The sequence below is a fragment of the Carlito syrichta genome, unplaced genomic scaffold (genome assembly GCF_000164805.1).
Source record: "Carlito syrichta isolate Samal-C Ts95f unplaced genomic scaffold, Tarsius_syrichta-2.0.1 Scaffold309076, whole genome shotgun sequence".
Lineage (NCBI taxonomy): Eukaryota > Metazoa > Chordata > Mammalia > Primates > Tarsiidae > Carlito > Carlito syrichta.
The window spans coordinates 17,292-30,232 of record NW_007253172.1 but is presented as its reverse complement, the minus strand read 5'-3'; the positions used below and the strand labels follow the sequence as shown (position 1 = coordinate 30,232).

Genomic DNA, 12,941 nt, shown 5'->3' with positions numbered 1-12,941 from the left:
GGAGTTGGAAGAATAAACCAGAGTAAACACAAAAATAGGGTCCCCATGACAGCTGTGCAGCAAGCCCAAAGAGAGCGCCTTGAAGCCATCTGAGAAAAACCAGAGAGATGGATCCTGGAGACCTAACAGATGTGACAGAGCCATACAGTGTGGAAGGCAAAAGCGATCCTGGTTCTCTCCGCTGGGTTTCCACCACCTCTGTGTCCCTACTCCCTGAGACACACAGCTCTGCATAACCATGGAAAGGACCCAATCAAACTGGATCAATGATTGACAGATCCTGACCCAGAAAGGAGCATCCTTCCTAGAGAAAGCTTTGTGGAGCTTCCCGTTCTATAGGTGTCAGGGTTGGGAGTAAGAAGCCTCAAGCCCCTTACTTCAGACACCAGAATTCCTAGGAAACCAGTCACTGCCAGGGTTGCCAGTCAGTCCTTAGAAGTGGCAGTGACAGTTGGATGGTCTGGGAGGCAGGAGGGAATAAGACAAGACACACAGCAAATGTGATTTAGGCTTTACTGGGGATCAGGGGGTTCTAGGGCTGGCACCACGCTGGGAGAGCAGGGTCTGCCCACCGGTCAATACCAGTCTTTCATGCATAGCTGGGACAGTTCGGGCTAATTTCCACAGTCCAGTTGGGCCCCTCAAAGCAGACGCAAACACTCACTGGAAGGAAGGCCAGGTTGGCCTTAGTGCAGGAAAGAGAATATTGATGTTGCTGAAGGGAACCAGGGGTAGGAGCTTGAGGCCTTAAAGGGCCTGGAAGAGACAGGGTTGGAGGAAGAGATGAGGGTACCAAAGCCTTGGGAATGAGAAAGAAATGAAAAGAAGGAGAAAGAACGGAGAAGGTGGTGCCAGGGTAAAGAGAGTCCAGCTGTCCTCCAGGGCCCAGGCAGCAGGCTCGGTAGTGTCCTCACTTCCATCTTCTGGCCTCTCAAGGCCCTACTTGTTGCCCCAAACAGCCATCTTTAAGAACACGGGTTTCGGGAGGAAACGGCTGGACTTCATGTAGGCAGAGATTTTCTTTAAGCCCTGAGAAGGGAGAAAGGAAGCCAAAGTTCAGGGTCTGCTGCTGAGGGACTGAGCGGCCCCACTGCAAGCACCGCAGGTCAGGACCCTGACGACAGCCTTTCCATGTGGGCTTAAGGGTTGGAGCAATCACACAGTTTCTTGGGGTCTGCTGGGAAACTCGCATGATGGTGATATGACATGTGCTTGCTATTCCTGAGCTGAAAACCGGTACAGATCTGTGGCCTGTTAGGAACTAGGATGCACAGCAGGAGTGGCAGGCGAGCAGAGCTCTGCCTTCTGTCAGATCAACGACAGCATTCGATTCTCATAGGAGCGAAACCCAATTGTGAGCTGTGCATGCTAGGGTTCTAGGTTACCCGCTCCTTATGAAAACCTATTGCCCGATGATCTGAGGTGGAGCTGAGGCTGTGATGCTAGCACCAGGGAGCAGATGCAAATACAGATTAACATTAGCTGTGAGGTTTGACTGTAAATCTCCCCGCCCCCTCCGTGTAAAAATTGTCTTCATGGGTAACCCCTTCGGGTCCCCTCTCATTGTGGGAGTTTTTGTGTCCTCTCTATAAACCCTGCTTTCTTTTTTTAAAAATTGTCTTCAGCCGGGCTCGGTGGCTCAGCCTGTAATCCCGTGCCTTTGGGAGGCTGAGGTGAGTGGATTGCCTGAGCCCGCGGGTTCGAGACCCGCCTGGGCAGCGAGACTTCATCTCTACAATAAATTAAAAATCAGCCGGGCGTGGTAGCGCATGCCTGTAATTCCGGCTACTCGGAAGGCTGAGGTGGAAGGATCGCCAGAGCCCAGCAAGCGAGGCTGCGGTGGCCGGGAGCGGCCACTGCACTCCAGTCTGGGCAACTGAGTGAGACTCCAACTCAAAAAAAAAAAGAAAAAATTGTCTTCATGAAACTGGTCCCTGTTATCAAAAAGGTTGGTGACGGCCACATCTATATTCGCCAGAAGTTAAAATACAAACTTAGAAAATGCACTCAGCTTCCCTGCAAGGACAGTTCTACTATTGCCACTTCTCAGAAGGGAAACTGGTATACACATGTTCAGGAACTTCCTCATGCTCACATAGCTAGCAAGTGGGTCAGGGCTGGATGCAGCCTGGCTCTGTCTCTCTCCGGTTCTGGCTCTTTCTGCCAAATTCTTCCCTTCCCCTTCAGCCTCCCTGAAGACTCTGTCACTCTCTATCTGCAAAAACATTCTCCTTTGTCATAGGGAAGCTCCTGGCTTGTCAGGGTTTGCACACAGAGGAAGGACCTCTAGCCAAACCCCGGGGCTCAGAGCATGCCTGTGCAGCCTGGAAGAGACCAGGTCTCACCCGATGGCTCAGTAAAACATGGGGCAGCAAACCCACAAAAGAAAGTCGGGGCCAGGCTCTAAATATTACTCCCCTGAAAACAGAAAGTCCAAAGTTCTCCACCTGCTACCTGAGCCCCACCTCACTTAACCCCAACCTACCTCACCTCCTTCCCTGCTGCAGGGGACCAGGCGAATGACACCCAGGAGTGTTGTATGCAATCTTACCAGGATAAAGCACCCAGAAAATCTCTAAAGATCCAGGGGGCTGGGCGTGGTGGCTCTCACCTGTAAATCCAGCACTTTGGGAAGCGGAGGCAAGAGGATTGCCTGAGCCCATAGGTTCGAGACCACCCTGGGCAATTTGGTGAGACCTCGTCTCTACAATAAATCAAAAAATTAGCCGAGCATGGTGGCACACACCTGTATTTCCAGCTACTTGAAAGGCTGAGGCAGAAAGATTACCTAAGCCCAGCAGGTCAAAGCTGTGGTGGCCAAGAGCCACTGCACTCCAGCCTGGGCGAGAGGTGAGACTCTCACTCAAAAAGAAAAAAAAAAAATAGAGAGAGACCCAGGGCTACCTGTGCCCAAAGGGCCACCCCAGGCTGGCCACAGGTTGCAACCCTCAGCTCATCCCTCTCCTCCCCGACCTCTTACATAACCCCAAGGCCACTCAGTCTAGATCAGAGCCAGAACCAACGAGAATAGCTGAGAAAGCAGATCCTTTGTGGGAAGTGGGAAAGGAAAAGAGATTCTAGGCTCAGGCACCTGTTGCACTTATGCCTCAAACTCCCATATCTGGACTAAAGGAGATATTGCTGCCATCAAACACGCTGACTACAGGTAACAGATGATTAGCCATGAGGTGAGGTTGTGGCTGTGCGCCCAGCACCCAGCTGGTACCACATACTCTCCGCAGTCTGCTATGGTGATAATACTCAGTTTCTGATTGAGGGGGAGGGCCATTTATGCATCTCCCACTGTGCCTGACATGGGCCTCAACAGAGAAGATCAGCATCTGTGAGTTCAAGTCAGGGGGCGACCCCACCTCACAGGTAGAACACTTGGAATATCGGAGGGAAGGAGACAAAGAGAAGCAGGGAAGGAACATGCCCACCTAGAACACTTTAAGACAGAGTCCTTCAGTGTGGGATGGGGGGTGGGAGGAGCCACACATGTACTCAAATCAAGCTCCAACCATACCCTGGGACATCAGTACTTTGCCAGACAGTTATGCGGCTGGTGCAAAGCATTTCTGGAGATTGGGTGTGAATCTTGTCTGTGTTTTAGGTACTTAACATCAGTCCTATCTTGTGTCAATCTATAATTCCAGCTACATACACACTCCGGAAATGTTCTTTCATAGTGTCCTAGGCTGTGAAACCCAGGCTGGACAAGGCCTATGGTCTTTTCTTTTGACACCAAACAGGGAGAGCCCTGACTGCTGCCCAAAGGCGGCTCTGGGGCCTGGAGCAAACGACTTACCAGCTCATTCTCAGTTTCCTTATCTGTAAAATGGAAGGATAATTCTATCGATCCGTAGGAATGTTGTAAGGATTTTATGGGACACATGAGATGTAATATGCTGAGCAGAGCCCCTGGCACGAATATGGTGCTCAATAAAGGCAAATTGCTCTTCATTTTTGCTCCAGAACTAGGAAAGCATCACGGAGAAGGAAAAAGGATCAAGAAACCTCCAAGAGCAAGGAGGATCAGAAGCATCACCTCAAACCGGGATATGAAGTCCTTCAGGTTTGGAAACACGTCCAGGCATGTGGGCTCAAACAAGCAGATCCTCTCAAGGACATCATAAGCGATGAAATCCACAAAGGTGATCTGCAGAAAGTCAAAGGTAAGTGGGCCAGGCCCTCTGTAACACAGAAAGTATGACAATCCACTGTCCCCATCTTATTCTCTCTTTACCTTGTCCCCAACAAACCATGGCCGCTTCCCCAGGAACTGTGAGAAGAGTTTCATTGTTTCAGGGAGTGCCTCCAGGTACTCTGGCTTCAGTTTCTCCTGAGGCAGAAAACAGCTGTCACCATCTCATATAAGCTTCCTGCACAGAAGCAGGCCTTCCAGGGCTGTGCATGGCCCAGCTGGCCTCGGGACATGAGCCATCCTCCCCCCAACTGGAACTGAGTCAGTGACCAGGCTTCCATTTCAGACATCAGCATTTATTAGACTCCTACCTGGTATCAGGCCCTGTCTGAACTCATGGGAAAGCAGAGAGGAATATGAAGCTGTCCTGAATTGTCACTACTGATCTCCAAACACCCCTCCTATGGGTCAGACCCAGGAGCGCCTGAGCACCTGGAAGGCTCTGGACTCAACGTCAGCGGAATCAAAGTTGCAAAGAACTAAAAGAGCTCAGGGAAAGAAGTCGAAAGTTCTACCTAGTGGTGTGGCAGAGGAATGGAATGGACATTGGAGTCGTTTCCAGAATGATGAGAACTGCAGGTGGAAAGAGAGGAACAAAGGCCCTTTTGGAGACCTCGAGGGGACGATTAGAAACAGGCTTTGACCCTGTGCATGACACCAGAGCACTTGGAAAACAGAGCTGCAGAGGTCAGATATGGGGGAACCATTACATCCCTCTGTCTTGCACTTGCATTCCTCATGCTCCGAGTGTCTGTCTTCAGATGCAGGCACATGGCATGAACTACCTAGGGCAATGGCCCAAAACAGCTCAGGGCTCAGAAATGGAAGGCATTCTAGACGTATACATTACAGTCTAGAAAGCGAATTTCCACTCTGGGAAGTCTGGACTCTGTGATAAGATTGGTGGGAAGTGATTTACAGGTTTTATTTGACACTACTTTGGTTTTATTTGTCACTCAGGTGGCATCATAGGAAATAGTTTGGAGGATTACTAGCACTAAGGAGTTCAGATGGAAAGAGGACCAGTGTGGGTGAGAATGTCAGACTCCTGGCTCCTGACCCAAACCCTATCAGGAACTGGACTGGGGAGGGAAGGGGGTACTCACAAAGTCTGGATTGTAACAGAGTCTGGCCAGCTGCATGTGGGTGTCCATAAGCTGGTTCTCCAACATGTCCACACGAATCTTCTCCTCTTCTGTGTCCCCACCTGCAACCCACACAACAGAGACTCGCCCTCCGTCTCCCCCTCAGCCAAGCCCAGGGAAAGCCACGGTCCCTCCACACCGCAGCCAGTCCCACTCACACATGTTGTGTTTGCGGGCAATGTAGCGCAGGATGGCGTTGCTCTGGGTGATCTTGTGAGCCCCGTCGATTAAGTAGGGCAGCTGATAGGCAGGTGGCAATGTCAGTCAGGCCATCAGGCTCCCCAGTACTCCCGTCCCTTAGGCCAGGGCACCGGTAACACCTGGTACTCACTGTACCTGCCCGTGCTAGGCCCTCAGTAAGAATACTCAAAAGTAGTAGATAAAAGTAGTAGATAAATGGGTCATGGAATGTCATGGAAAGGCAATGTAGAGAACCAGGCATGAGAGCAGAAGGCAGAAGACACCTGACCCTCAACCTCTAGGCTGGGGACAGGACATGCAGTTAGAGACTCCTTGGCTTTCCCCAAAACCGCCCCCTCCCCTGCACCTACATTGGGAAAGTCCAGGCCCAGCTTGAATTTTTCATTCAGCCACTGGCTTGAATCATAGTCAGGAGCTGTGGTGGAGAAGAGGAGGTAAAAACAAACCACCCAGAGTCCCACCCTCCTTCCTGGCACCTTCCCAAGAAGTCAATGGCAAGACCTCTGAGACAGGTACATTTAGAACCTTTTCCACTGTCTCATGTTCCAAGGTTGGGGAGAAAGAAATTGTAAGGATGCAGGACCCTACATGACTAAAGGTTTAGGCTGGCCCTAATAGGGGAACCCATCCCAGTTACCCATACTGGGACCAATTCCTCCCAGCAACCTGCCTGCACCCTCCAAGGGGTTTAGGGATGGGGCTGGCTGCAGCCCAAGCGCAGCCCGTGAAGGCCTGCAGAGGTAGCAACAGGCGGCCACACAGGGGTTGCTTGGGACCAACTCAGCAGGAGAGGGCAGAGGTCAGGACAAGAGGTTGCCCTTACCATCCCCCATGGAGTACATCTTTTCCTCATAGCTTGAGTCTGTGTATTCCAGGAGCAGGCGGATGGCGTGGGCCAGCTGGGAGAGATGGCCAAGGCACAGGACAGAGTTCTGTGACTCTGGCCAGAGTTCTGGACAGAGTTCGTGACTCCCAGTTGACAGCCAGCACACAGCGTCCCCCACCCCCAACACATACACACACAGGCATGCACGGGCCCCTCGAGAGGGACAGACAGCTCCCCTGAAGGGAACAGCCCCGGAACATGAGTCTCTGCTGCTCAGCCCTATCCTACCCCTTAGTCCCCTGTCGTGTAGTGTCCGGAGCCCTTATACCCTCACTCACCCCGCGGATGTCCCAGTACCCCAGTGTCATCGGCATGGTGCTGTTGCTCCGGACGCAGCGGCCAGGACTCAGCGGGGCAAGCCTGTAACTCTATCCAGGCAGGGGAGGGGTGGGGAGGAGCTGTGGGCGGGTCCTGGTGAAAGTGCCCGCCTCCGGCTACCCTCTGCCGGTGGGTGGTGAACATCGTCTCTTCCTCGCCCCACCGGCAGGAACCGGTGAGATCCACCGCAGGCTTCCAGGCCGGAGGTTTCAGGGAGCGAGGTCTGGGCGCCCAGAACCCAAGGCAGGGCTCAGGGTCGTCTGCTTCCCCAGCCCCGCCCCCATCCAGACCCCACAGTGACTTGGCTGTGCCCCTGGGACACAGGCCAGATGCTAAAAGACCAAAGCACTTCTCCCTTACTCTCCCCTCCTGGTTTCGCTCAGCCTTCACCTCTCTCCTGCCGCGTCCCCGCGGGCTCTGGGAGGCTCTGGCTGGCGGGTCAGGACACAAGGTGGGGCTCCCAACCGGAGGGTGTCACTCAGCACCTATCACTGGAAGAGCAGGTTCCTCTGCCCGAAAATTCCTCGGAGGCGTTACAATCCCCATCGCCACGGGGGCATAGGAACAGTATCAGTGGGATGGGAGCGACCCCAGGGAAAGGGCCAGAGGAAAGATGTGGTCTCTGTGTTTCCTTTAGGGGCCCTTGGGGTCAGAGCCCTGTGGGCATCTTGCTAAGAATTCTGTGAATTTGCCAATTAATATTTTGATATCATATGAATCTAAATGCAAGAACCAGATCCCACAAGGAGGGCAGGGGTACCCGATGTGTCCCCCGAAAACAGTCTTGCCAGTCAGCTAGATGAGACTCACATTGGCCCAGACAGTGACCGTGAGTGCTGTGTGGAAGGTAGAAGAACGCGTCCTCAGAGGGACCAGGCCCCTGTCCTGCTGTGAGGGACCTTATAATACAAGAGACAATAAATATGAGATAATAAATAAGCAGATGACAGACCTTAAAAAAATCAATGAATTTACAAGGGCAAATTGGTGCACCGCAGAAGGGTAGCACCTCCTTTGGAAATTAGCTAGCACTTTCTTAGGATTGCAAGGAATGAACCCAATATATCAGAGAAGGTTTGAAACCACCAAGATGGAGGGTGGATCTGGGGGTGAGGAGGACAGGTAGACCTCATCACATCCCTGTTAGGTCACGGAGGTCAGGAAGTCTGCAGGTCTCTGTCAAGTTGGGGAGCTTGGAGGCAATGTCGCTGAGGGTGGCACATCTTCGAGTTTTTTTTACACTGAAAGCAGTGGGCAGGGAGAGATGTGAAAAGAAGCAAGTTCTAGATTTATATGTGCTCTCTGGTGACTGCAAAAAGTAGACAAGTTCTAATTTTTAAAAAAACTGTGCGGGATAATTAAAATATATTGGGTCACATTTTACCAAAGACCTATTATGTGAGCCCTGGACTGATTCCATAATGCAGTCCAGGATTTTTATGCACATTCTGACACTCTCAAGGCAAATTAAGAGCAATTCTACAGAAAATGGCCTTGAAAAAAATTATGAGAAAGAAATGCAAACTGAAATGTGTCCTACTTCTTGAAAATCTTTTCAAAGTCTCTTCAATACTATATAGGAAAACTTAAGAAATCCAAAGCATACAGAATATTTTTGTGAATCTGGAAATAAAAAATAAAATTGGAAACGAGACAAAAGATTTCAATGTGCCTATGATACTAAGGAAAAGGCAAAACAAACTAAACCTTATGACAGTAGAACAGGAAAAAAACTCAGGATAAAAATAAAGTGTAAACCAAGAAAGAATTCTGAGAACCAAAATATCACAACTTTAGTTAAAATGCTTGCTACACCAATAGTTGATTCTTTTTTAAAATTAGCTAACTGACAGAGCATTACTACACAGCAAACACAAAAATACAACTACAAGTTCATACAATTCAGAACTAAGGAAAAGACTTTAAAACCAACACAAGTGACTTCTAAAATTGGAGAAACATTTTTTTCCTGAGGTTCATGTTATTTAATGTTACAACAGAGGGGAGGGATACACCAAAATCTGCTAAAAGAAATAAAGATAAAAAATCAAGTTGACGACAGAAAAAAAAAAAAGAGATTCTAAGTGAAGTGATAATAACATAATAAAGAAAAATAACTTTTAAAGACTTTTCATGAAATTCTCTGGATTACTTTTCAAAAAGGAATGCATTAGTTAAATTGTCATAAAGCACAAAGTATGGCATGAGTGACCCACTGTGGAAAGGACAATACAGGCAAGGAAGAGAATAAATCACTGTCACTGTCATGGAAAAGTTAACATCCGGGTAGACTGGAGTTCTTTGTGCTCTTTCTGCAATTGTTCTGAAAGTCTGATATTATAGCAATATAAAAAGTTGTTTAAAATTTATCACATGATCCAGAACACATAAATACGTGTATTATTAACTGAATAAAAGCTTCATTAAACAAACAACGCTTAACTATGGGTGACATTTGGGATTTTTTTTAAAAAATGCTATCCTGTTTTTTTGTTTGGTTTTTTTTGTTTGAGTTGGAGTCTTACTCCGTCGCCCAGGCTGGAGTGCAGTGGCACCCTCACGGCCACCGCAGCATTGACCCACTAGGCTCCAGCGATCCTTCCTCCTCAGTCTTCCAAGTAGCACAATACCACGCCCAGCTAAATTATTATTATTATTATTATTATTATTATTATTATTATTTATCGTAGAGATGTGGTCTTGCCAAGTTGCCCGGGCTGGTCTCGAACCCTCAGGCTCAGGCAATCCACATGCCTTGGCCTCCCAAAGTGCTGGGATTACAGATGGAGCCACCAAGCCCAGCCTATAATTTTTTTTTTTAGAGTCAAGGTATCATTCTGTCACCAAACTGGAGTGCAATGCCTCAATCCTACCTCACTCCTGTAGTGTCTAACTCCTGGACTCAAGTGATCCTCTCTCCATGGCCTCCTGAGTAGCTGAGACTTCAGGTATAAAGATCCTACCCAGCTCTTTCCTATTTTATTTCTTCTTTTTTTTGAGTTGCCCAGGATGGAGCCAATGGCGCCCTCATGGCTATCCCAGCATCGACCGGCTGGGGTCAGGCAATCCTTCCACCTCAGCCTTCCAAGTAGCTGGAACTACAGGTGTGCACTACCACGCCCGGCTAATTTTTTGATTCATTATAGAAATGAGGTCTCACCAAGTTGTCCAGACTGTTCTTGAACCCACGGGCTCAAGCAACCCCTCACTTTGGCCTATTTCATTATTTTTTAATGCTACTCTCCCTTCACTATGCTAGTGACCTTCAAGTGTAGGCAATTTTGCTCCTCAGGGGACTTTGTCCAGAGACTTTGTCAACTGTCACAACTGGGAAGTGCTACTGACCTCCAGGAGGTAGAGACTGGCTATGCTGCTAAGCACCCTGCAATGCACAGGACAGCATCCCACCACAGAGAATATGCTGTCCCAAATGTCTACTAGTGCCAAGGTTAAGACATTCTCAAATTGACCAAGTCATGAGTAGACAGTGGGAAATAGACAGTTTTTCACAGAGAAATACACACACTGAGACATTTGTAGACACTGATTCATTAGGCAAAAACATGCACAATTTTTTACAAAGGTAAGGTAGAAAATATCAAGGTATTTTTATAAGCCTATAAAAGTATCATAAGATGAAACTATGACCCCACAAGTGCCTACAGTAGTGCAGAAAGGTTCACGTGTCTTGCTGGCAGCACCCTTATTAAATTATTCTCTCTGCTGAGCAATCAAATAATCTATTGCAACAGCATAATGCCACTCTTACCCTTTGCCTCGTAATATCTGCTTTGGGGATCTACCCAAACAAAATAATCAAAGCAGGGGAAACAATTAGTTTAAAGGTAATGTTCCTGCCATCAAAAAGATAAAAAGATTAGAACAATCTACATGCCCAATAGCTTAAGGATAACTAAGCAAACTATAATTTATCTACAAGAAATCATATTGTAGATATTAGATATCAACAATTAATATTAGAAGTGCATACATGTGAACTGCCAACAGGAACAAATATTTAGTGAAGTGTTACAGTGGAAAGACTGTGGAACCTAAAAGTGTGCAATGTCATCTACCCAAAAAAGTAGGCATGAATAAAAATCAAAAGAGAATTTGAAGTGCCACCACTAGTTAGAATATAATTTGCTTAATAATTATTCATCAAGCACCTATCATGTTCAGGGACTGTTCTAGTTGTTATGCAAACACCTGGAACACCAGTGAACAAGAAGACAGAAAAATACATGCCCTCGTGGCATGGACATCCTAGGGGAGAAAGCAGACAAAACTAACACACAAATAATTTATGACATCCTAAATGCATGGTTTTCACTGAAGTGGAACTTACAAGCAGTAGAGCCTACACACCTTAGGTGTCCACATCTCTGACTTCTTCCGCGTATATATTCTTATGTAATCACCATTCACATCAAGACAGGGAACATTTCCCACACTCTACCAGGTCCCATCAATGAGTTGCTCTCCATACCCAACCGGGGTGACCATTCAGCTGATCTCCAGCACCATGGAGTCATCAGTCTTGTTCTTGGATCGGTATGTACATGGAATGATTCATATGAGGCGTGATACTACCCTTTGCCTTGTAGTATCTGCTCTGGGCAACAACTCAAACAAAATGCTTTTTCTGTCGGGATTCTTTTGCTCAACATTATGTCTGTGAGGTTTACTCATGTCATTACAAGGGGCATTTGCACATTTATTCTCATTGTCATGTAGTATTCCGTTTTAAAAATAACGGAATTACATTAATAAATCACATTTTACTTGCCTAGTCGTCTGTTCATGGAATTTGGATTGCTTTCATTTGTTGTCTATTTAAAAATAAAGCTATTTTCAACATCGTTGTACATTATTCTTATAATACATCAGCACTTTTTCTTCCTGGGTGGGATTTCTGGGGTGTACGTCAATATATGTTTTGCTCTAGTTGGTACTATCAGTATGCCAGAGTGTTCTCACACCATCACTGTGTGAGAGAGTTCCAGGTACTCGATACATTCAACAGCAATTGTCATTCTTTTTTTTTTTTTGAGTTGGAGTCTCACTCTGTCGTCCAGACTGGAGTGCAGTGGCCGCTCCCGGCCACCGCAGCCTCGCCCTGCTGAGCTCCGGCGATCCTTCCGCCTCAGCCTTCCGAATAGCCGGAATTACAGGCCCGGCTGATTTTTTAATTTATTGTAGAGATGAGGTCTCACTGCCCAGGCGGGTCTCGAACCTGCGGTTTTAGGCAATCCACTCACCTCAGCCTCCCAAAGGCGCGGGATTACAGGCTGAGCCACTGAACCTGGCTCATTCTTTTTAATGTTAAGAATTCTGGTGGATACATAGTAGTTTCTCCTGGTGTATATTAGTTCTCTGCTATCCAATGATGTTGAACATCTTTTCATGTGCTATTTGACCATTTGTATATTCACTTTTGGTAAATGGCTGTTCAAGTTTGGACCCATTTTTTAATGGGTTATTTGTTCAGGTAATAGACATCTGTTGATTTGCAGTAATTTCTCCCAGCTGAGCCTTGCCTGAATACCTGAACCACAAAGTCAACTATTTCTGGTAACACAGTTTGAGGACTCCTGAGCTACAAAAATTTTCCTCTGAAGAAGCAATTTAAAATTATGGAGGAGGATTCAATGCAAATGAAGAAATGGGGATTGCTAAATCAGGATGGAGGAAGCCTATGCTAGAATGTTCTGGAAGGGTGTAAATTAAAAACAGACCTGGGCTGGGCTCGGTGGCTTAAGCCTGTAATCTCAGCACTTTGGGAGGCCGAGGTGAGGGGATTGCCTGAGCCCACGAGTTCGAGAACAGCCTGGGCAACTTGGCAAGACCACATCTCTACAATAAATTAAAAAATTAGCCAGGCATGGTAGCACACACCTGTAGCTCTGGCTACTTAAAAGGCTGAGGCAGAAGGATCACCTGAGTCCAGCAGGTCAAAGCTAGGATGGCCGTGAGTGTGCCACTGCACTCCAGCCTGGGTGGTGGAGTGAGACTCCAAATCAAAAAAAAAAAAGAAACAGACGTGACTCTAAACCCTCTCATGGGTTTTGGACTTCGAGACCTCAGAATGACAAAGACAAAAAAAAAAAAAAATCAGCCAGGCTCGGTGGCTCAGCCTATAATCCCGCGCTTTGGGAGGCTGAGGTGAGTGGATTGCCTGAGCCCG

At 47.7% G+C, this 12,941-nt stretch overlaps 1 protein-coding gene across 2 annotated transcripts; it reads right to left on the bottom strand.

Moving 5' to 3' along the window:
* Positions 1-496: 496 nt before the first annotated feature.
* On the bottom strand, positions 497-6,786 carry LOC103269077 (glutathione S-transferase Mu 2). 2 transcript variants are annotated; one of them, XM_008066649.1, is made up of 8 exons: positions 6,715-6,786; positions 6,374-6,449; positions 5,901-5,965; positions 5,508-5,589; positions 5,311-5,411; positions 4,247-4,342; positions 4,049-4,159; positions 497-1,029 (listed from the first exon to the last, which is right to left on the bottom strand). In XM_008066649.1, the coding sequence occupies exons 1-8, from the start codon at positions 6,748-6,750 to the stop codon at positions 940-942; spliced, it is 657 nt and encodes a 218-aa protein (XP_008064840.1). In that variant the 5' UTR covers positions 6,751-6,786; the 3' UTR covers positions 497-939. The 2 variants fall into 2 exon arrangements, with proteins under 2 accessions (XP_008064840.1, XP_021572551.1); XM_021716876.1 differs by lacking the exon at positions 4,049-4,159 and having other exon boundaries at positions 6,715-6,778.
* Between the last annotated feature and the right edge of the window lie 6,155 nt (positions 6,787-12,941).

What these genes read in the sequence shown, in the direction of transcription:
- LOC103269077 (XM_008066649.1), bottom strand. Translation starts at nt 6,750, where the DNA reads ATGCCGATGACACTGGGGTACTGGGACATCCGCGGG. An exon ending in TGCCCGCAAACACAACATGT is followed by an intron (nt 5,412 to 5,507) that starts GTGAGTGGGACT and finishes TGTGGGTTGCAG; the next exon opens with GTGGGGACACAGAAGAGGAG. An exon ending in ACTTCATATCCCGGTTTGAG is followed by an intron (nt 1,030 to 4,048) that starts GTGATGCTTCTG and finishes CTCCCTTCTCAG; the next exon opens with GGCTTAAAGAAAATCTCTGC.